Source organism: Panthera onca, chromosome A1, assembly GCF_046562875.1.
Source record: "Panthera onca isolate mPanOnc1 chromosome A1, mPanOnc1 haplotype 2, whole genome shotgun sequence".
In the NCBI taxonomy this organism is placed as follows: Eukaryota; Metazoa; Chordata; class Mammalia; order Carnivora; family Felidae; genus Panthera; species Panthera onca.
Genome location: NC_138339.1, coordinates 110,070,721 through 110,093,907, shown reverse-complemented (window position 1 = coordinate 110,093,907; position 23,187 = coordinate 110,070,721). Strand labels below are relative to the sequence as shown.

Here is a 23,187-nt window from a genome sequence, read left to right as displayed (position 1 = left end):
CACTTCATGAGAAACTGCTGAGCTAGTTTCCAGAGTGGTTCTATCATTTTGCACCCTTTGAGCATTCCAGTTGCTCCACACTTTACTAGCACTTGGCATTGTCAAGTTCTAAATTTCTTTTTTCTGATTTTATTTTAATAGGTGTATAGTGGTATGGTTTTAATTTATACTTTCCTAATGAGTGATGATGTTGAGCACATTTTAATCTGCAGTTTGCAGATATTTTATTTCATCTGCAACATCCCATTATACACATTATATGGTTCTGTAGATCTTACTTGATGAAGTGTCTTTCCAAATTTTTTGTCATTTTTATAGGGTCGTTCACTTTCTTGATGAGTTTTGTGAGGACTTTTACATATTCTGGATGCAAATCCTCTGTCAAATGTATGATCTGCACATATTTTCTCTCAGTCTGTGACTTATCTTTTCATTCTCTGAAGAGTATCTTTCGTAGAGGAAAAGGTTTTAATTTTGATGTTTGCTTTCTCAATTTCATCCTTTATGGATCTTGCTTTTGATACTGGATCAACTTTATCTTTGTCTCACCCAAGATCATAAGAGTTTTCTCCCCCTCCTCCAAGTTTTATGGTAAGGCTTTATATTTAGGCCTATGATCTATTTTGAGTTTTTAAAAATTTAATTGAACCAATCCTTTAATGAAGTTTTTGGTATGGATTTAAGTTCACTTTTTCACAAGAATATCTAATTGTTGCACCAGGTGTTGAAAACGTTTATCTTGGGGCGCCTGGGTGGCTCAGTCAGTTGAGCGTCCGACTTTGACTCAGGTCACAATCTCGCGGTCCGTGAGTTCGAGCCCTGTGTCGGGCTCTGGGCTGATGGCTCAGAGCCTGGAGCCTGCTTCCAATTCTGTGTCTCCCTCTCTCTCTGCCCCTCCCCCATTCATGCTCTGTCTCTCTCTGTCTCAAAAATAAATAAACGTTAAAAAAAAATTTTTTACAAAAGAAAATGCTTATCTTTTCTCTACTGAATTGACTTTGAACCTCCAATTGACCATATTTGTGTAGGTCTGTTTATGAGCTTTTTAATCTGTACCATTGATCTGTGTGTTTTACCAATTGTGCATTGTCTTGATTACTGTAAGTATAGGAAGTCTCAAAATTAGCTACTATAAGTCTTTCCACTTTGTCCTTCAAAATTGCTTTGGTGATTCAGTATCTGTTCTTGTGTCCATCATGTACACAAACACCTGCTTGGCTTTTGAGTGGGGTTGTGTTGAGTATATAGATCAGTGTGGAGAGAATTGACATCTTAACATTGTTAAGGTTTCTAATCTATGAACATAGTAAACTTTCTGCTTTTTAAGATTAACCTATTTTGTCAATATTTTGCTTTTAGCATAGAGACTCTGCACATGTTTTATAAGATTTATAACTAAGTATCATGGTTTTTTGGGTACTAATACAAATGGTAATTTTTTGTTTAAATTTTTAACTGTAATTTTTCAGTTTTAGCATATAGATTTACAGTTGGTTTGTGTGTGTGTGTGTGTGTTTTATTTACAGAGAGAGAGAGAGAGCATGAACAGGGAGAAAGGTAGAACAGTAGAGAGAGTCTCAAGCAGTTGTCATGCTCAGCACAGAGCCCATAGTGGGACTCGATTCCATGCACTGGGATCATGACCTGAGCCAGAATCTTGAGGCAGACACTCAACTGACTGAGCCACCCAGGCACCCCAATTTTTTGGGGGGGTTTGTTTGCTTTTTGCTTTGAATTTGTGTCATGACCTTTGGTAAACTTATTAGTTGTAGGAGCATTTTTGTAGGTCACTTGTCTGCAAATAGAAATTGTTTAATTTTTTTCCTTTCGTATCTATGCAGTTAACTTCCTTTTCTCGCTTTTTTGGGTTTGCTGAAATTTCTAGTGTAATGCTGAACAGGAGATGGAAGAGATACATCTTTCCCTTATTTTGATCTCAGGAAAAATATTCAGTCTTTTGCCATTATGATGTTCGTGTAGCATTTCTTTCACACATGCCTTTATCTGATTATCTTCTTTTCCTATTTTGTTGAGAGGTTTATTTATTATGAAGGAATGTTGAATTTTGTCAGTTGCTTCTTCTGTTGGGAAAAATTACTTTATCTACATCTGTTGGAGATGGTCTTTTTTTTTCCCCTTTGTTAATATAGTGAGTTGTGCTGATTGAATTTTAATGTTAAATCAACCTTGCATTCCTGGGATAAATGATACTTGGTTGTGGTTTATTTTCCTTCTTGTATATTTCTTAATTAGACTTTCTAGTATTTTGTTGAGATGTTTACTTCTGTGTTCATGAGGGATATTCATCTGTAATTGTATTTACTTATATTTTTGTCTGGTTTTGATATCAGAGTAATGCTGGGCTCTTAAAATGAGTTGGAGACCATTCCCTTCTATGTTTTCAGGAAGATATTGTGTAGAATTGGGATTCTTTCTTAAATATATTTGGTATAATTTTCCAAGGAAACCTCTGAACCTACATTATTAGAGACTGAATTGCAGATTTAATTTCTTTAATTTATTACTATTCAGGTTGTTACTTGTTGAGTGATGAACTTTGGTAGTTTGTGAGTTTCGGGGAATTTTTTTTTTATCTAAGTAGTAGAATTCATAGGCATAAAGTTGTTCATAGAATTCCATTATAAGCCTTTAATTTTTTTTTTTATTTTTTACATTTTATTTGTTTTGGGGGGGGCACAAGTGGGGGAGGGGCAGAGAGAGAGAGAGAGAGACAGAAGCTGAAGCAGGCTCCATGCTCTGAGCTGTCAGCACAGGGCCCGACATGGGGCTTGAACTCAAGGAACTCTGAGATCATGACCCAAGTTGAAGTCGGATCCTTAACCGACTGAGCTACCAGGTGCCCCTGATTTTATTATTTTTTTTTTAAAGAAGCAGCTTTTGGTTTCACTGAATTGAGGGGGTGCAGGTTTCAATTTAATTGGTTTCTGATGTTATTTCCTTCCTTATGCTTGCTGGCTTTTGCGTTCTCATTTTCTTAAGGTGGATATTTAGGTTATTGCTTTGGGTGCCTGGGTGGCTCAGTCAGTTGAGCATCAGACTTTGGCTCAGGTCCTCATCTCCCAGTTCATGGGTTCAGGCCCTGCATCGGGCTCTGTGCTGATAGCTCAGAGCCTGGAACCTGCTTCTGATTGTGTGTCTCCCTCTCTCTTTGCCCCTTCCCTGCTTGTGCTCTGTCTCTCTCTCTCTCTCTTAAAAATAAACAGAAACAAAATTTTAGATTATTGCTTTGAATCCTTTCTTTTTTCCAGGATAAGTATTTAACCCTGTAAATTTCCCTGTAAACTGTTTTCAGGTATACATCACAAATTTTGATATATATTATTTGTATTTTCATTCATTACAGAATATTTTTTGAGTTTTCTTGTAACTTCCTCTTTTACTCATGAGTTATTTATAAGTGTTGTTTAGTTCCCAGATATTTGGGAATTTTCCAAATATCTTCCTGTTACTGATTTCTAGTTTAATTCTTTTACATCAGAGAGTATACTTCGTATGATTTCACTTCTTTCAAATTTGTCAAAGTTTGTTTTATGGCATAGAATATGGACTGTCTTGGTGAATGTTCTTTGTGCATTTAAAAAAAGTAATGTTTTGTTTTTCCTATTAATGGTAGGTAGAGTTTGCTATAAATGTCAGTGAGGTTAAATTGGTTGATAGTGTTGGTATTCTTCATCCTTATTAATTTTCTGTCTGCTTGTCTTATTAGTTATTGAAAAAGGAGTGTTAAAGCCTCTAAATATAGTTGTGACTTTGTCTATTTCTCCTTTAAGCTCTGTTGATTTTTGCTTCATGTATTTTGAAGTCTTCATGTTGGGTTTAGCTTACTCATTTAGGATTCTCATTGTTTTTGGAGAACTGACCCTTTTATTCTACATCTCACTTTATCCTTGATGTAACTATTCCTTGTTCTGAAGTCTACTTTGTCTGATATTAATATGGCCCCTTAAGCTTTATTTTGAAAGTTTTACGCAGTATATCTTTTACCATTTAATCTATGTCATTCTATTTAAAGTATCTTTCTTGTACATAGCGTAGAGTTGGGTCTTTTTAATCTGAATTTACCATCTCTTTTAATTTGTATGTTTAGACCATTTACATTTAATGTAATTATTGATGTAGTTGAATTTAAGCCTCTTTATCCTTTCTGTTTTTATTCCTTGTTCCTTCTGCTTTTTCCTGTCCTCCTTGGATTGTTCTAACCTTTTTAAGTATTTCATTTAATGTATTGTCTTTTTTGTTTTTATCTCTTAGTATATTTTTTATGGTTTTGGTGTTAAACATACCTAGCCTTAAACAGTCTATTTTGAGTTAACATTTTGCCACTTTAAGTAGAATGTAGAGTCTAACAACCTTATAGGTTCCTTTACTCTCCATTCTTTATTTTATAGTTTTCTAAATGGGTATTACATCTACATACATTTAAAATGACACAAGACAATATTCAGATTTCTTCTTTCAGTAGTCATACTTATTTTAAAGAACTTAAAAGGACAAGAGCAGTTTATTATATTTAGTCAGATATTATTCTTAATTGCTCTTTGTTCTTAAAGCCTCAGTTTCCCTCTGGTATTAATTTCTTTAGCCTGAAGAACTTTCTTTAGCATTTCTTCTAGAACAGATCTTTTGGCAACAAATACTTTAGTTTTCTCTGATGTGAGAAAATCTTTATTTCACCATCATTCCTGAGCAGTATTTTTGCTGGATATAGAATCCTAGGTTGACACTTTAGTTTCTTTGAATACTTTGAAGGTATTGTTTCACTGTCCTCTAACTTCTATGATTTTTGATGAGAAATATCTAATTATTTGAGTGATTCTTCTCTGTATGGTTTTTTATTCTTTACTTTCAAGTTGTTTTTTTTTTTTTCTTTATCTTTGGTTTTCATTGATTTGATTATGGTACGTTTGGGCATGGCTTTCTTTGAGCTTACCCTTTTCCTGGTTAGTTGAGCTTCTTCATTCTGTAAATTCATATATTTTCACAAATTTGGAAGTTTTTAGTCATTATTTCTTCCACAGTTTTCTGTATCTGTGTCTCATCTTCTGGGACTCCAGTAATACAAATATTACACATTTTTATGTTTTCCCACTTGTCTTTAAGGTTTGGTTCATTTTCTTCTGATTTTCTCTGTTCTTCAGATGAGATCATTTCTATTTTCACATTCACTAACTTTTCCCACTGCCGTATCCATCCTGCCATTGATCCTATCTAGTGAATTTATTTCAGATATATTTTTTTTCAGTTCTAAAATTCCCATTTAGTTCTTTTTTATAGTTTGTGTTTTACTCATTTAATAGTGTTTACCTTCTCATGGAGCATAGTTATATAGTTACTGTAAAGTCTCTGATCATTCTCACATATGGTTTATCTTGGTTGTCACTGTTGATTGTTTTTTCCCTTGAGAATTGATCACATTTCCCTGTTTCTTTGTAAGCCAAGTAATTTTGGATCCTGGACGTTTTGAATATTGTGTTGTGAAAATCTGAGTCTTCTTAAAATCCTCTGGAGAATTTGTTTCTGTTTTTGTTTTGTTTTTGTTTTTTAAAGCATACAGTCAACAATCAGGGTAGATTCAGGCCATAAGTTTTGTTTTACCTTCTTTGGATGACATTATCAGTAAAGTTTTCAAAGCCTTGTCTCTGTTGCTTGCGGTCTGTCCAGTACATAGGACTTGGGCCTGTTGGTATATAGTTTTTAGGGGCCTCCCTCTTCAGCTCCTGATTGTGAGGAGGGTCCCCTTTTCCCAGTTCTCTCACCAACTAGATGATATTTTCCTTTTTTGCTGAATGTGCCCTCTACAAAGTTCCCAAAATGGGACTAATTTTCTGCCAACCCAGGAGACAAAAGAGGGGGAAAAAAGTAATATGAAATCAGCCTCACATGGCTTATTTCTTAAAGTTTAATTTCTCCAATCTACTTGTTTATTTACTTTTTAGAGCCCTCAAGGTGCTGCTTTTTGTACTTTTGGAGAGAGATAAGCAATAGTGGGTTTATTCCATTTTATTTTTTTAATTTATTTTTATTTTTATTTTTTTTATTAAAAAAAATTTTTTTTTAATGTTTATTTATTTTTGAGACAGAGAGAGACAGAGCATGAACAGGGGAGGGTCAGAGAGAGAGGGAGACACAGAATCTGAAACAGGCTCCGGGCTCCTAGCTGTCAGCACAGAGCCCGATGCGGGGCTCGAACCCACGGACCGTGAGATCATGACCTGGGCTGAAGTCGGACGCTCAACCGACTGAGCCACCCAGGCGCCCCCGGTTTATTCCATTTTAACTGATCACATTTTGTTTTTAATTGGCATTTAAAAATATAGGAATGTAATTTTTAAATACTTCTGGCTTAAATAATCAGTTGTGGCAATTTTAATTTTCTGTGGTAAAAATTGTTTGATATTTAAAATATCAGATTCTATAATTGAAGAAGCTTGCTAATTTTATTAAGTTTTTAATTTTAATTCCAATATAGTCAACATACACTGTTATGTTAGTTTCAGGTGTACAATATAGTGATTCACCAGTTCTGTACATTACTCAGTGCTCATCATAAGTGTACTCTCCAGTCCCCATCACCTGTTTCACCCATATCTCCACCCACCTTCTCTCTGGTAACCATCAGTTTGTTCTTTATAGTTAAGAGTCTTATTTCTTGGTTTCTCTCTTTCTCCCTTCCTTCCTTCCTTCCTTCCTTCCTTCCTTCCTTCCCTCCTTCCCCTGCTTTTGTTCATTTGTTTTGTTTCTTAAATTTCACATATGAGTGAAATCATACAATATTTGTCTTTCTCTGACTGATTTATTTCACTTAGCATTTATATTCTCCATCTCCATATATGTTGCTGCAAATGGCAAGATTTCATTGTTTTTTTATGGGTGAATAATATTCCCCGTGTGTGTGTGTGTGTGTGTGTGTGTGTGTGCGTGTGTGTGTGTATACACATCACATCTTATCCATTTATCTGTTGATGTACATTTGGGAATCTTGTTAATTTTATATGTGAAAGAATGTAAAACATCTCTTTTGGACAAACAAAACAAACTGGTTGTTTCTACCTTTATTATTTACTTGGCTAACACAGCTGATTAAAATACACATAGATACATGTACCTTTCTTTTTTTTAAAATGTTTATTTTTGAGAAAGAGAGAGAGAGAGAGAGAGAGAGAGAGAGAGAGAGAGACAACATCAGCAGGGGAGGGGCAGAGAGAGAGGGAGATCCAGAATCCGAAGTAGGCTCCAGGCTCTGAGCTGTCAGCACAGAGCCTGAGCAGGGCTCAAACCCATGGACCAGACTGCGAGATCATGACCTGATCTGAAGTCGGATGCTCAACCAACTGAGCCACCCAGGTGCCCCACACACGTACCTTTAAAAGAAAAAGTATTGTGAATGAGTTTGAAGTACTAGAATCTGTCTTGTTTTGAAATTAGTAAAGTAAAACTTGTAGTTTTAGAACTTCTGAAGTATTTGTTTGAATTAGCTACCTAATTAGCTATTCAAGTTATGAGTTATGCATTCTAAACTCATTATGGCAGGGTGCCTGGGTGGCTCAATAGGTTAAGCATCTGACTCTTGATTTTGGTTCACAGTTTGTTAGATTGAGCCCTGCATCAGGCTCTATGCTAAGAGCCTGATTCTCTCTCTCCCTCTCTCTCTGTGCCTCTCCTGTTCATGTGTGCTCTCTCTCAAAAATAAATAAACTTAAATCATTTGAAAAAATAAATTTATTATGGTTTTTCCTTTGAAAAACAAGTGAAATTTTGATTAATGTTTAATGATTTCATTCACATAAAGACAAATTTAGTGATTTCATTTATAATAAGATTAGTTTTTGAAGCGCCTGGGTGGCTCATTCGGTTAAGCCTCTGACTTTGACTCAGGTCATGACCTCACGGCTCGTGGGTTCAAGCCCTGCATCTAGCTCTGTGCTGATGGCTCGGAGCCTGGAGCCTGCTTCTGATTCTGTGTGTCTCTCTCTCTGCCCCTCCCCTGCTCACGCTCTGTGTCGCTCTCAAAAATAAGCAAACATTAAAAAATATATATATAATAAGATTAATTTCTGGTGAAATCATTTAGGGGGAAGTATGTTTAAGTGAATTTTATTTTTAAAACATCTGTTGAAATATACATATGCATATCAATTGATATGCATTCTAATTTAAAAACATCATAAAGTTTGGAAAGCTTATAAAACTAGGAAATTATTTATTTGTGTCCATTATAGTACCTTTATGATTTTATTGTAAAAAGGTAAATTTAGAAGTAAATTTAATTTTTGCATGGAAGAAGCATTTAGAGTGCTTTGTAACAGCATCCATATATAAAATCTGTAGACTAAAGTGGTAAGTTGGACTTTACTTCTTTTTTGTCTTTTTTGTCCAAAATGTGACACAAATAGGAAGGTGATACAATTAGCATTTGAAATATCTTTCATCTTTATATGTAACCATGTTTGGATCTTTGGTTCAAATTTGGGCTCTGTTGACCTTCTTTCCATTAAACTCTATATGAGATTTGTGGCTTAGATTAAGGAGAGAATGGAGTTATAAAAATGGCAGACCTAGGTCCATTCTGAAAGGGTTTAAAATGTATCATTAGGTTTTAGAATTGGAAATTTTTATGATATTTGAAATTTACTTCCCTCTCTCCCTTTAAATTAGGTGCTCTGTGGATGTGTATAGTTTTAAACCCCCACTGCAAGTTGGAACAGAAAGCCAGTTGGCTAAAACAGCTGAAAAAGTGGAACAGTGTTGATGTCTGTCCATGGGAAGATGGAAATCATGGCAGTGAATTACCCAACTTAACCAATGCTTTGCCTCAGGGTGCAAATGCTAACCAAGGTGAGTCCACAGTAATATTTTGCTCACTTTATATTCGCTTAATTGTGCATATATGTTTACAGCAGTAATACAGTATACGTGGGAAAATTATTTTGCTCACTAAGAATTCACAATTCAGGGACTTAGTGTTTTGACTGTGATTGTATGTATTTTAATTTTTACCTGATATCTTTGTGTATGCTTTTTCATTTTATCAGAATACAAATGAATATTGTACTTTTATGTATTAGAATGTGTTAAAATTCTCTATTAATTATTTAGTTTGAAATAATGTAAAAAATCATGGAATAAGGAGGTAATATATTACCATGTAAAACAAAATATTGAGAGGCTTGAGAAACTATTTTTATCTCTTTTGGTGCAACCGACTTCATATTTGGGTTGCTGTGTAATTTAATCGGTAAAAATTTGTTAATTTTAAACATAACAAACATTTATGTGACTGGGTTGGAGGGGCATGGGATGCTGTTGGCATTTAGAGTAGAAAAATTCTTTATTATAATGCATTGTGTAGCATACCTGTTCCCACGTGCTGTAAGCTGATAGTGCCTTCCAGACATTTCCAGATGTCCTCTTAAGGACCTGTGTCTTTCATTTCTATGCTCTTTTTTTCAGCTTCTCCCTTTCTATTGGATCTACCCATTTAGCTCAAGTTCCTCTCATCTTCAAAAAACAAAAACAAAAACCAAAAAACAACTCTTTCCTTGGCCCCACTTTCTCTTCCAGCTACTACACAATTTTCTCCTCTCTTTCAGAACCACGTCCTTACAGAAGTTAAGTCTTAACAAATAAAAATTTCATTCACTTATTCCTGTAACTATTTTTGTGTGATTTTGTGTCCCTGCTGCCTCTTTTGGTGGGGGAGATGTCTGGGGGATTTGACAGACTATGACCAATGTAAAGTGGGAGTTAAATGACATTGGAAGGATCCAGAATCCACATTGTCTTTCTGTATGTGCTGGCCCCATATGGAGTTGGTACTACTGAAAGAGCTGGCCATTGTGTCAAGTGTGAATGTTACTATAGTGTTTTCAGTATCTACAGAGAAAGAAAATAAGGTCTTTTACTCCATAGGGACTTGTCTTACCAAAAAGAAGTTTTAAGCTGTACTTGGCTGGCTCAGTTGGTAGAGCATGTGACTCTTGATCTCAGGGTTGTAAGTTTGAGCCCCATGCTGGTTGTGGAGATTGCTTTAAAATAAAATCTTTTGAAAAAGGAAGTTTTAGGACTTGGAAGAGATGCTTGTCTGCCTCAGCTTTGTCTAGAAATATTTATTTGCTTTAGGAATTCAGTATTTGAAATCTGTCATATTTTATTGCCCATGATTATGTTAATTCATAACTTCAGAGAAAATAAGTACATCCCAGTTTCTTTTCTAGAAGCATAGAATTTTCAGGTTTACAATTTAGTTTTATTTTCTTCCATTTCTAGGAAACGGTATACCTATATCTATATAGGTAAATTACTTTAATCTCCTTTTACTTAACTGTTTGTTTCTCTGTGTTTCACTTCCCACCTGCTTTTTGGGACTGCCATCCTAACATTTTACAGTTTACATTTTACTTTACATTTGGTTACTTTCCCTTTGATTAAACATAAATATTCCATAGGCTTTAGAAAGCCTTTAAGAAGTGGTCCAGCCTCCAGATGAAACCGCTCATTTCCTTTATGGTTTGGTCCTGGGATATGAAGTTAGAATCTAGTTTCTAAGGGTAATATTTCTCGGGCCTAAAGGTAAAGGCACCATAGTTTCTGTTTTTAGCAGAATATCCGCATCCTGCAAGAGGCTGTCAGAAGAGACATCTCTACAGAGGGACTCTGATGTTCAGCCTGCAGTAGTGCTGGGAGTGCTGAGCAGGCTTGGTTGGGGAAAGCCAGCAGAGCCCAGCCGCCATGCCTCTGCAGCTGGGCGGAGTGTGTGCATGACACAGACCACGAGCAGAATTGAATGTGCTGGCAGATTGGAGTGAATGTGAAGGGTGAATCAGGCCTGGTCTTCGCTAAGATTATTTGTTAGAATTAATTAACAACAACAGTATTAAAATCCGCACTGTTTGAAAGAGTAGTTTTTTTTTTTTTTAATATACCAGAATTGTAGCCAGTTTTTTTATTTTAATTTTTTGATAAATGAGCTAATGGTTTCCTCTTTTACTTTTCTGAATTTCCCAAGTTTTCTTTAATTGGCATGTATTGATATTACATATGCTTTATTAACAACAACTTTTTACAAATTTGTGTATTTATCATTTTGAAAATTTGACAAATGTAATCTGTTTCTTTTTTCCATCTTGTTGCAAAAATAAAAAAAAAACTACATGGGGCACCTGGGTGGCTTAGTCAGTTGGGCGCCCGACTTTGGCTCAGGTCATGATCTCACAGTTGGTGGGTTCAAGCCCCGTGTCGGGCTCTGTGCTGACAGCTCAGAGCCTGGAGCCTGCTTCAGATTCCGTGTCTCCTGGTCTCTCTGCCCCTCCCATGCTCATGCTCTGTCTTGCTCTGTCTCTCAATAATAAATAATGTTAAAAAAAATTTTTTTAATAAAAACAGAACTACAGATATTATGATAAAAATTGACCATAATTTTGATATTAATGAAACTAACTTTTTATCTTTGTAGCCATTGTCTTTGTACATAATCTTTATTTTATTTCCCAGGTTGTTACAGACAATGTTATATCTTACATTTTCATTTAGTTATTATTTCATTAGTATTTAGCCTTTTTTGTTAGAATTGGTTTTATTAGTCTTTTATAGCTAACCACTGTTGGAAGTGTGGTGCATTCCTATACCTTTCGCTTTGCTCATAGGATCACAAACATGTGAAAAGTTAAGATTTTTGCTTTATTTATTTTTTATCTTATTTATTGTAAATGTTCCTCTTTGAGAGAGTGAGTGGGGGAGGGTCAAAGAGATGGGGGGAACAGAGGATCCTCCAAAGCAGGCTCTGCGCTAACAGTTTGATGCGGGGCTCAAACTCACGAATTGTGAGGCCATGACCTGAGCCGAAGTCTGATGCTTAAGTGACTGAGCCACCCAAACCCCCTGAGATTTCTGCTTTTTTTAAAAAATGGAATCATACTCTAAAACTTACTTTTCTTGAGTGATACCACAGTGAGCCAAATTGACAAGTAGAACTCTTAATTCTTTTAATATATGCATTATACTAAATTGCTTTTTTAAAGGCTTGATTTAGTTTTCAATTCTCTTTCTGTGATTTGAGCTAAATAAGTGTAATGACAGAGCCACTTAAAATGTGTAAAATTTGGACTTTGGAATATTTACCCAGTTGACACTGGGTGAGAGGTCACGGAACCAGTTTTTTGTTGGGTAGGGATATCTTTACTCTGCTCAACACAAGGCCCCAGTAGGTTCAAAGGGCCTTAAATGTAGGGCCCACTCTTCCTCTTTGCAAGGTGTTCATCTGCCCACTGGGCAGGGCCGTGACAGATACGTCACTATTTATGCCTCGTGTATTCAGTCATCATACATTTTGATATGTCTCCCATTTAAATACAGATATCTAAGTTGACCTGAAACCAAGCTGAAGGTTTGATAAAACTGAAGGTCTCTCTTGTGAAGACCTCGCTGAAGCCTGTCACGACAGCTGAAATAGCTGAGTTTGGAGTGTGGATATTTATGTTTTGATCTTGATGGCCATTGCCTGGCTGTGTGACCTTGGCAAGTCACTTTAATCTCTCAGTTTTCAGTTCCATCAGCAGAATAGGGGAGTTGCACCAGATGAGTTTTCAGAGTGCTTCTCAATTCGGTTGTGTTTTGGTTTTTATGATTCCCTTTACATCTTTGCGGAGCCAAAGCTCCAGTTTGCTTCTCATTTAGTTAAGCTTCAGTACAGTGAGGGGTGATACTTGAGCTAAGTAAAATCTATATAGGAATAGTTTGTTTTCCTGATTATCACTTGAAGCTTGCTAAGGTTTGTGCCACAGTTGAAGGTAAGTCTGGAGTGGGGACCCGAGGTGTGGGATTGCAGTTGCAGAATTGGAACCATGTCATCCAGAGGGACTGAATAATCCCAGGATTTAGGATGAGAATATTCTTTATTCCCCAAACATTTCTTTTCTCCGTCAGGTCCTGAAACTTGAACCCTCTTCGGAGTGTATGCTTCTGCTCTTTTGTGATGCCCCGGCATACACTATGCTGGGGACATCACACCAGTCATGGAACCTGCACAGGAGTCAGGAGGCAGCCTGTAGGGGCAAGGTAAGTGCGCTGGTTTGTTTTGTAGCTATGTTGTGTGGCTTTGTGAAATGTTAACTATATGCATTTATGCCCTTTGGGATATAAAGTGGCATTTAATAAGCATTATATCCCAAGAAGCATAATAGTTTTAATTGTGCAAAACCGCACAATATAGTTAAAAAATACAACCAAAAGCACAACCCTTATGCATATCTTTTAAAGGCTGATTGCATCTTCCTGAAAGGTTCCATGGCTGGTGTCGCATCTCTTGCATAGTGTTTGTGAGAGCTGTTGATCCCATCAGGGCAGCCCACCACAGCACCTCAGAAGTGGGGAGCAGTGAGTTTTCATGTGACTTTTGTGCCGAGTGCCTCCTTTGAGTGTATTTGGCATGGAAACTAGACTTGACCCTTCTTTTTGCAGGATGCCTTTAACCTTAGCTTTGATGGCTGCAGAGTGTTTGTGTTTGATAAAACAAGTGAGTGGATGGTGGCTCTTTGGGCTGACTTGCCTCCTAGTACTTAGGACACGAGAGTATTCACCCTTCATCTTTCTGCTTAGGGGGTGCAGGACAGTGTGTGTGGGTGTGTTCATGAACATCTGGCCACAGAATGGTATGACTGATTTATTCACATGTGAATAATAGCTGACACGGCTTTCTGAATTGTGGAAAAAACAGATTCATCGAACAGGCCACATCGGACAGTGTTCACCCGAGCCATCGAGGCATGCGATCTCCACTGGCAGGATAGCCACTTGCAGCACATTATCAGCAGTGACCTATACACCAACTACTGTTACCATGACGACACTGAAAACTCCCTCTTTGACTCCCGAGGGTGGCCCCTCTGGCATGGTAAGTGGCCAAACCGGAAAGACATTTCCATGACTTACTTCTTTGTTTCGTTTCTATAGCATTATTGGAGTGGGAGGTGGAGAGTTGAGGGATTCAATGGGAGACGGATGAATGCTTGGCAGGAGGAGCTGAGTTTTGCATTCAAATCCAAGTTCAGAAATGGCTTCTTACGTCTTTTTAATAGTATTTTGGGGAAAAACATCATACTATTTACATGCTATTTTTGTACATATATCTGACGATGACAACTTTGTCCCCTTAACTTTCTGTTTTAGAACATGTTCCTACAGCTTGTGCAAGAGTGGACGCATTACGTTCTCATGGGTACCCCAGAGAAGCCCTGAGACTAGCAATAGCTATTGTTAACACGTTAAGAAGACAGCAACAGAAACAGTTGGAAATGTTCCGGACTCAGAAAAAAGGTGAATGTGAAGGAGTTTGTTTCCAATGGAATGGGATTCTTGGTGATGACATCACTGGATTTTGTCGTCTTTTGGGGAGAGATGGCTTTTGAAATTAGGAGATGGCTTTACTCACCACTCATTTGGAATATGTAATAGCTGATCTGTGAGAAATTTGAGGCATGTTTTGTCTTGGTTAAATGTTGTAAGAAATAGGATTTTTAAAAACATTTCTTAGGTTAGTTAATTTTTTTAAGGGGATAATTTTGTTGTTGTTCAAGTAGTTATTTAGTGTGTCTGAATTATCAAAAATGCCAGTGAGCCAATAGCTTATTTTGTGAAAGTGCATTCTAATTCTAACAGTAAGGGGTCTGGGGGCACACTGTCCATGTTTGAATCCTAGCATTGGGTCCCAGCTAGGAGACCTTAGGCAGTAGATTCCTCATCTGTGGATGGAGCTCAGTAGAGGATCTATTTATTAGAGTTGTTGAGAAAATTAAATAAGTTAATTGCTACAAAGCTCTTAAAACAGAACCTGGCATAATATGTAAGTACTTTAAAACTTCTTAGCTGTAACAGTTTTTGTGTCGGGACATGGTATTTGTTTAAAGTGATCAGATTTGATTTTTCAAATTCTGTAAATAACATCTGATGAGCTGCCAACTGACAGGACACATTTAACTTCTCTTTATCTTAATTCACTATTAATCTTTTAAGTAAGTACTGCTGAGTAACAGTAATTTCAGAGAGTTATACTCAGAAGGCCCTGATCAGAAAAAGAAATACATATGCTTTTTCTGATTAATTAATGCACTTCTTGTTCCTTCCATAGGTTATAAATTTTTTTATGTTGCTTTGATTAGGTTTGTTTTTTCACTGTGGAGTTTTATTTCTTATTCAGACATACTTTTAGTTGCTAGGGGTTTTTTTTGAGTTATGTTTTTGTTTTTAATCCTTCTATGATTATACACACACCAAGGATACAGCTAAAATTTATCACAAGTTGTTGTAATAGGCTGAAAGTTGGAATGAGTATTTGTTGTAACTTTTAATACCCTCTATATCAGAATTATTATAGATATTAACATTATTATTTATATGATGAAAGAAAATTTCAGAGTTAAAATTGTAACCAAAGAAAGGGGAGCTCAAATGAAATTGGAAGGTAATATCCCTGGCTATCATTATTTTGTTCATTTCTTCATGTTCTTCATAACATAACTGGTTACCAGATGTGTTTACAAAACATACTATTTAGATTTTTTAAAAATTTTTCTGAAATCCCTCTTCCCCTAAACACAATCTATAGCCAAAAGTAGCCACAGTCTATAGCTACTTCTGAAAAGTATAAAGGATAATAATATTCAAGCTAAGAGAAGTGAGGCACTTTTTGTACTGCAGAAATAAAGCTAGGTCATGATGATTATCAGATTAAAAAAATCATAAACTTTTCTTAGAAATGTTGTTTTTAGGGCCACATGGATGGCTCAGTTGGTTAAGCGTTCAACTCTTGATTTTATTTTAGGTCATGATCTGTTCAGGTCAGGTCATGATCTCCACATCGGGTTCTGTGCTGACAGCATGGAGCCTGCCTAGGAATCAATCTCTCTCTCTCTCTCTCTCTCTCTCTCTCTCTCTCAATAAACCATCTTAAAAAAATGTTTTAAACACTCATTTAATAAGAGTGTTGCAATATCTGGGGCATCTTGATGGCTTAGTCGGTTGAGCGTCCATCTCTTGATTTTGGCTCAGGACATGATCCCAGGTCGTTGTGGGATCCAGCCCTGCACCGGACTCCATGCTGAGCATGGAGCCTGCTTAGGATTCTCTCTCTTTCTCTCTCTGCTCCTCTCCCCCACTCATATACTCTCTTTCTCTCTAAAAATAAAAAATAAAGATTTTTAAAATGTTGGATTATCTAAGAAACGGAAAGTGTAAAAAATGTTAGTTTGTATAGGTAAATTAGAATATATGTTAAGTTAGACTCCTTTAATTTGTCTTTGAGACTATTCTTAGACCCATTTCTCTTTTATCTTGTGAGCAATGATAACTTATTTCAGACTATTCTTAATTATTACTGTGATTGCATTTCTATACCTATATCTTTTCTACTTTTTTATTGGTTCATATTAAAAGAATAGGTTTTCCACAGCTGTTACAATTCCAAACTGCCATGACAGCTATTTGTTATGTGATCAAGATTAGTATATATATATACACCTTGTACATTTTCAATACCGTTTGGCATAATATGTCAGCTTTTTGTTGTTAATTGAGGTATAATTCACATAGAACAAATTAGTTCAGGTGGACAACATAATGATTCGATATTTATGTATTTTGAAATGATCACATTTCATTTCATTTATATTTATTTTTGAAGGAGAGAAATATAGTGTGAGTGGGTAAGGGGCAGAGAGAGAGGGAGACACAGAATCCAAAGCAGGCTCCAGGCTCTGAGCTATCAGCACAGAGCCTGACTTAGGGCTCGAACTAACGAGCCATGAGATCATGACCTGAGCTGAAGTTGGATGCTTAACCAACTGAGCCACCCACGCACCCTGACAAAATTTTTTTATGATGAGAACTTTTAAGAATTACTTTCAAATATGCAGTACAGTATTATTAATACATTTTTAAATGTTTATTTATTTATTTTTGAGAGAAAATGAGCAGGGGAAGGGCAGAGAGAGATGGAGATAGAGGTTCCCAAGCAGGCTCAGCACTGTCAGCGCAGAGCCTCACTCAGGGCTAGAACTCAGGAACCCTGAAATCAAGAGTCGGAGGCTTAACTGACTGAGCCACCCAGGTGCCCCTGCAGTATAGTATTATTAACTGTAGTTGTCCTGCTGCACATTATATCACTATGACTTGTTCATTTTATAAACGGAAATTTGCACCTTTTGGCCCCATTCACCCATTTCACCCACACCCACCCCTGCCTCTAGCAACTAACAGTCTTTTCTCTGTATCTAGAAGCTTGGGGGTTTTTTTTAGATTCCACTTATAAGTGACATCATACAGTATTTGTCTTTCTCTGTCTGACTTATTTCACTTTGCTTCTTGATTTTGAAAAAAAAAATGACACTCCTTTTTTTGTTTATTTCTCTCTTTTCTCTTTTTTCACTAATGTTTGTGTGGAAAGAAATAAGAGGAAATACTTTATAAAATTTTATGTCGTTTCCATCACTTGATAATAGATTTATTTGTGTAAGTACCACACCTCCTTTCACCATATATCACCCCCCCATAAAACATATATATTTTGTTGTTCCAAGAGTAAACCCCTCTTTCTTTTTTCATACTGATTATGTATATGAAAGACAGTGACAGAAACTAAAGGGAAAGACCCCTCCAAGGAATATAAGACTCAACTTCTATAAATTTTCATATATTGTGCCAAGCCATGGTTTATTTTTTATGTACTGATAGTTGATGGTCTAAAACCAGAAGACTTCTAAAGGACTGTTGGATCCATGAAATGGTTCTTCAGTTATTTACAAAAAGTCAGCTTTTTTCTTGGATATTTTATCTTGTATATAGATTTCATTATATTTTCCTTTAAGAAGGAGCTACTCTTATTTATTACTTTAGTAAACACTTGGATGTAAAATATTGCATATTTTACAACAAAGAACATATCTTAGAATATTCACAGCTTTTTTCTCAGGACTGTAATTTAACATAAGAACTTGAAAGTGCTACCATTCTGTTGAAAAAATGCAAAGGATATGTTTCATCTAAATTATGTTATCTTCTGCTGTAGTTCCCCTTTGTGGCAAAGATCTTCTCTTTAGTGGCTTACAGATCCATGATAATGAGGACTTTCATAGGTGCTAGGGTAGTAATTAAATGATACCCATAGAGAAGTCCCAAGTCGGACCCAGGTTACCACTGCCATCTAGTCTCCCGTGTAGGTGACCCAGTGAACATTGACTTTGATGTATCTTCTTAATATAGTTATCCAGTATAATTCCAGGGAGACTTCTTAGTCTTCTCTAATAATGCCACTCTTGGGGAAGTAAGTGTTCCTCACTTCTCGGTAAAAATTTGCAACTCATTTTTCCTCATATAACATAATTTAATAGTATAAGTGGGAATGTTAACCCAGTACCTTGGGCACACAGGCCTGTCCTCGAAAGTTGGCACCATTTATATGGATTTACAGATAAACTTTGAGAACACCAAATTGTTCACATGTTGGGGATTATGTGTACGATCGTTTTTTTAATTAAAGAAGAATTGCCAGTGGAATTCAGGACTAATTTGTTAGGATGCCCCTATTAAAAGCATCTCTTCCTCTACTTGTCTCCATCCCTCAATTTTCTTTTCTTATACAGAGCTACCCCATAAAAGCCTCACCTTGATAACCAATCTGGAGGGCTGGGTTGGACACCCCCTGGACCCTGTGGGCACTCTTTTTAGCAGCCTTATGGAAGCTTGCCGAATTGATGATGAAAGCTTCTCTGGGTTCTCCGATTTTACAGGTAACACTGTTGGCATTGTCTCCTGTGCTTTTTTTCCCCTAAACCTTGAGTGGCATTGGTCAGTGTTTCTTGTCACAGTTGGTTTTGTGAATCTGTACAGTTAGTAGTACTTTCGGTTAACAAGGGAGCAAGGAAATGGGCATTCCCATGGTTTTATGGAAAACTTAACACGCTGAGAAAAATCTTCGAATCCACAGTTGGGCGCATGTGTTAAAGAACCTTAGAAATACTTATTTTCTTCTGGCTAGTGATTCTGCATCTAAGAATTTATCTGCATTTATGACTATTTTCCAGCGTTAAGATTTAAGATAAAGATGTATATCCTAGCATTGGGAACTAGAAATTTGGTTACTTTTTAAATTTGTTTTTGCCTTAGAAGTTACTTGTGACTTAAATGGGTTGTAGTCTACTTTAAGAGGATTATCTAATGTCACTAAAAGTGTTTTACATCACACATTATTTTATTTTATTAAGTTCATTTATTTATTTTGAGACAGAGGGCAAGTGGGGGAGGGGTGCAGAGAGAGAGAGAGAGGGAGACAGACAGACAGAGGATCCCAAGTGGGCTCTGTGCTGACAGCAAGAGAGCCCACGCGGGGCTTGAACTCTCAGACCATAAGATCATGACATGAGCCGAAGTCAGACACTTACCCAACTGAGCCACCCAGGCTCCCCTACATCACACATTCCTTTAAAGCATGTTTTGAGATTTCTCTCTGGCCTCTTGAAACTTAAGAATCAGCGTTAAAATAACTGCCTGTGGGCTGTGGACAGAGGTGTGGCAGGGAGGGAGTACTGTCCCTTTTCTGCTCTCATGAATGGGTGAACACAGAGGATTAATAATGTTGTCCCTCCACAATTTCCCCTGTGGTGTTTGCCTTCATGGATTATGGGTGCCCCAGACTCTGTCAGGACGGTGAAAGCTATGACTCTGAATTCATTTTCCTTGGGGGTCTGATGGTTGAAGCTGGTTAAAATTTCTCATAGAAGTGCTTCAGCAGAGATAAGAGAATGCTCAAAGAATCGTTCCTCTTGATAACTGATGACTCTTTGATAGCAGAAAGGACCTTGAAATTGGTTAGTATGTTGTGTTCTCTAATTTCTTCATTAAATTCCAATATTGTGATAACACTTTGGAAACAACTTCTTTTTTAATGCCGGGCTTTAAAGAGTTGGTAACTATGGCAGTCATATAAGTTTACTCTTGTTTAAGTAAAGTTTTTTTTTGTTTTTTTGTTTTTGTTTTTTTGGGTTTTTTTTACACTTTAGTATTCTTAAGATCTCTTCTTAGATTTGTAGGGTTTTTTGGTGATTCATTTTCAGTGGAAGGAAAATATTTGTAATATTCTGTCCCTTAAAACATACATATCTAGTCATTCATGGTCATTTTTTAAAAGATCTAGGGGCGCCTGGGTGGCTCAGTTGGTTGAGCGTCCGACTTCGGCTCAGGTCACGATCTCGCGGTATGTGAGTTCGAGCCCCGCATCGGGCTCTGTGCTGACTGCTCAGAGCCTGGAGCCCGTTTCAGATTCTGTGTCTCCCTCTCTCTCTGACCCTCCCCCGTTCATGCTCTGTCTCTCTCTGTCTCAAAAATAAATAAATGTTAAAAAAAAAAAAAAAAAAAAAGATCTAGAAAACTACGCACTTTAACGTAAGAAACGTATTTTCTATTTTTCTTGGAATAAAGTCAACGATTCATTTAATGGTCCTGGGTAAAATAAATATTTATACCTATTGGTACCTGCAAAAGTAGTATCTGAACTCTGCTTTCTTTTGTGACATTTTACAGAGAATACGGGACAGTGCAAGTCTCTGGAATACCAGCATCTCCCTGCACACAAATTCTTAGAAGAGGGGGAATCCTATTTAACACTAGCTGTGGAAGTCGCCTTGATAGGGCTGGGACAGCAGCGTATCATGCCTGATGGGCTGTACACACAAGAGAAGGTTTGCCGGAATGAGGAGCAGCTCATTTCCAAGCTTCAGGAAATTGAATTGGATGACACACTGGTGAAAATTTTTCGCAAGCAAGCAGTCTTCCTATTAGAAGGTAGTGTGATAAAGAAGTTTTCCGCTTATTCTGCCAATTTTATTGAGGCACTAAGCTTTCTTATGTTGGGAATACTGTTTTTATGCATTCAGTATGGTAGTTATTCTGATTGGTATGGCCACTGAATGTCACAGGAATGTTTACTATCCAAAAAATAATATCACTTAATCAAAAAGTACTGATGTTCACTTGTGTGTCATTTGATATAAGTGGTGATGTGAGATAGCCTGTTAGAAATGAGCCCCTTTTAATGCCACAAACCTTGAAAAGGACTGTCACTATTTAGTCTATGTTGTTACTGAGATAAATGTTAAGTTTGATATTTTGCGAGTTCTTGCTGGTAGCCATGTACCTATTTACTTGATCACTTAAATAATGAAATGGAAATTCATCGGCATTCCTCTGAATTATTATTTTGGCTTTTACATGACATCTGGGTTTTGAGTATGTCGTTTTGCATGTGTTAGCAAAGGACTTGGAGGCTCCAGGAATGAATTACCACTCGCTAATTCTTTCAGAGAATTCATTAAGCATAGATTCACCAAGTTCAAAGTTTCATGGACTCTCTAAGGCAAAGTCTTAATTCTCTTCTTTTTATAAGGTCAAGAGTCGAATGGCTTAAGAAATTTTGGCTGGCATTATTTTTAAAAAGTTTTTTTTGTTTGTTTTGTTTTTTTTCTGGAAAAGAGTAAGTGTAATTTGTATACTAGCCTAATCTTTTATGCAAATTTCTGTGATGCCTACTGGGTAAAGTTGCTTCTATATCTTAAGTACATGGGTATTATTATTGTGGGGTTGTCTGTGATTGATAGATGAGTAAAGTGTGGTGTTCATCATATATTTAGAACTGTTGCATACAGGGAAAGGGTTTAGAGAAAATAACATTTCACTGCCTTTTATTTGTCCAAAGCTAAAGATCTCTTTGAAAGAAAAACCTTTATCAAATATATTACAGTATCATACATTTGTGTGTTTTATGAGTGTATTTTAAAGGGAAAATGTTCTTAATAACAAGAGTAATTTTGGTAAAATTCTTGATAGTAATTTTTTGAAGCACTCTCCTTAACTTTTATTTTCTTCTAAAGATTAAAAAAAGCCTATCTTGGCAAATTTCAGGTGATCTTCATTCTTTGATTACTGTTTTGTTTTAGTTCCCTCCTGTTTAATTCCTTTTGATACAAGCAGTACCATTAGCCACAAACTTTTATGTTGTTATTGGCTCTTAGTAACTGAGTTTTGATTTCCATTATACTGAAGGACAGGAAGAGAATGTGTGCTTTTTATAGAGTTGATAGTGTCTTATACCTGTTTATCATTTGCCTTTTTAAATGTCTCCATGTTCATTACTCATGAATATTTTAAAATTTTTTCTTAGCTTTTGATTAGCGCATCCCTCCCTGTTTAAACTTTTTTTTTTTTTTAAGAACTGTGCCTGATAAGGAATGCTGTTGATTCATCACAGCTTCCTTTACTTTCCTGATCCTGCTAGGACTGTAAAGAATGGGTAGTGCAGGACGGGAAGCAGTCTAAGGGGAAGCCAAGGAACCATTTCTGTAAACTCCTGAAAATAAGCACTCCATGACTGAGTTGACTGCACTGGGGCATCAGTTCTTCTTACAGTTACTTTGTAAATTTCAGGAGCATAGTAGTTAGCAGACACTAACTATTCTGAAATAAAAGATGCTAACTTTTTCTGAAAAAGAAACAGTAGTAACCCTGTATTGGTGCTGCGTGTTAATCGCTTTTGACCACAATGCAATATTGGCACATTGGACCAATTGACGTAATGGTAAAGCACTTCTGGGAGTTCAGGGATTACACTGATTATTCATCTACAAATAATTCTGAATAATTGGCTGAATGTTTTTCTTGTTGGGAGGTATCATAACAAGAAGTGTTGATTATGCATCCTGGCCTGTTTTGCATAGCACAAAAAGGTAACTTGATGATTTAAGGGAAACATTGAAAGGAAATGGAGGAGAAATGAAGAAAATAGATAGTCTACAAGTTTGCTATAACTAGGCCTTAAGTAGAGTTAGTGTCTTAGTCTTCCCAGGCTGCCATAGCAAAATACTGCAGAGTGGGTGGCTTAAGCAATAGAAATTTCACACAATTCTGGAGGCTGGGAAGTCCAGGGCCAAAGTGCTCGATAATTAAATTTCTGGTGAGCCCTCTCTTCCTGTCTTGTATATGTCTGTCTTCTTGTGCTCTCACAAGCAGAAGGGTAGAAAGAGAAAGAGAACTCTTTGATATCTGTTCTTATAAGGACACTAATCCTATTGGATCAGGGCCATACCCTATGAACCCATTTAACCTTCATTACCTCTGTAAAGGCCTTCT

General features: G+C 36.6%; 1 protein-coding gene across 11 annotated transcripts in view; it reads left to right on the top strand.

Annotated features, from left to right (window-relative positions):
- The window catches only part of ZSWIM6 (zinc finger SWIM-type containing 6), a 197,110-nt gene that overhangs the window by 161,898 nt on the left and 12,025 nt on the right, over positions 1–23,187 (top strand). For all 11 annotated transcript variants that reach the window (XM_060635703.3, XM_078449547.2, XM_078449545.2 and 8 more), the window contains 5 exons: positions 8,677–8,856; positions 13,733–13,909; positions 14,185–14,331; positions 18,651–18,797; positions 20,587–20,847. In XM_060635703.3, the coding sequence (XP_060491686.1) occupies positions 8,677–8,856; positions 13,733–13,909; positions 14,185–14,331; positions 18,651–18,797; positions 20,587–20,847 (912 nt within the window). The remainder of the gene's footprint in view (positions 1–8,676; positions 8,857–13,732; positions 13,910–14,184; positions 14,332–18,650; positions 18,798–20,586; positions 20,848–23,187) is intronic.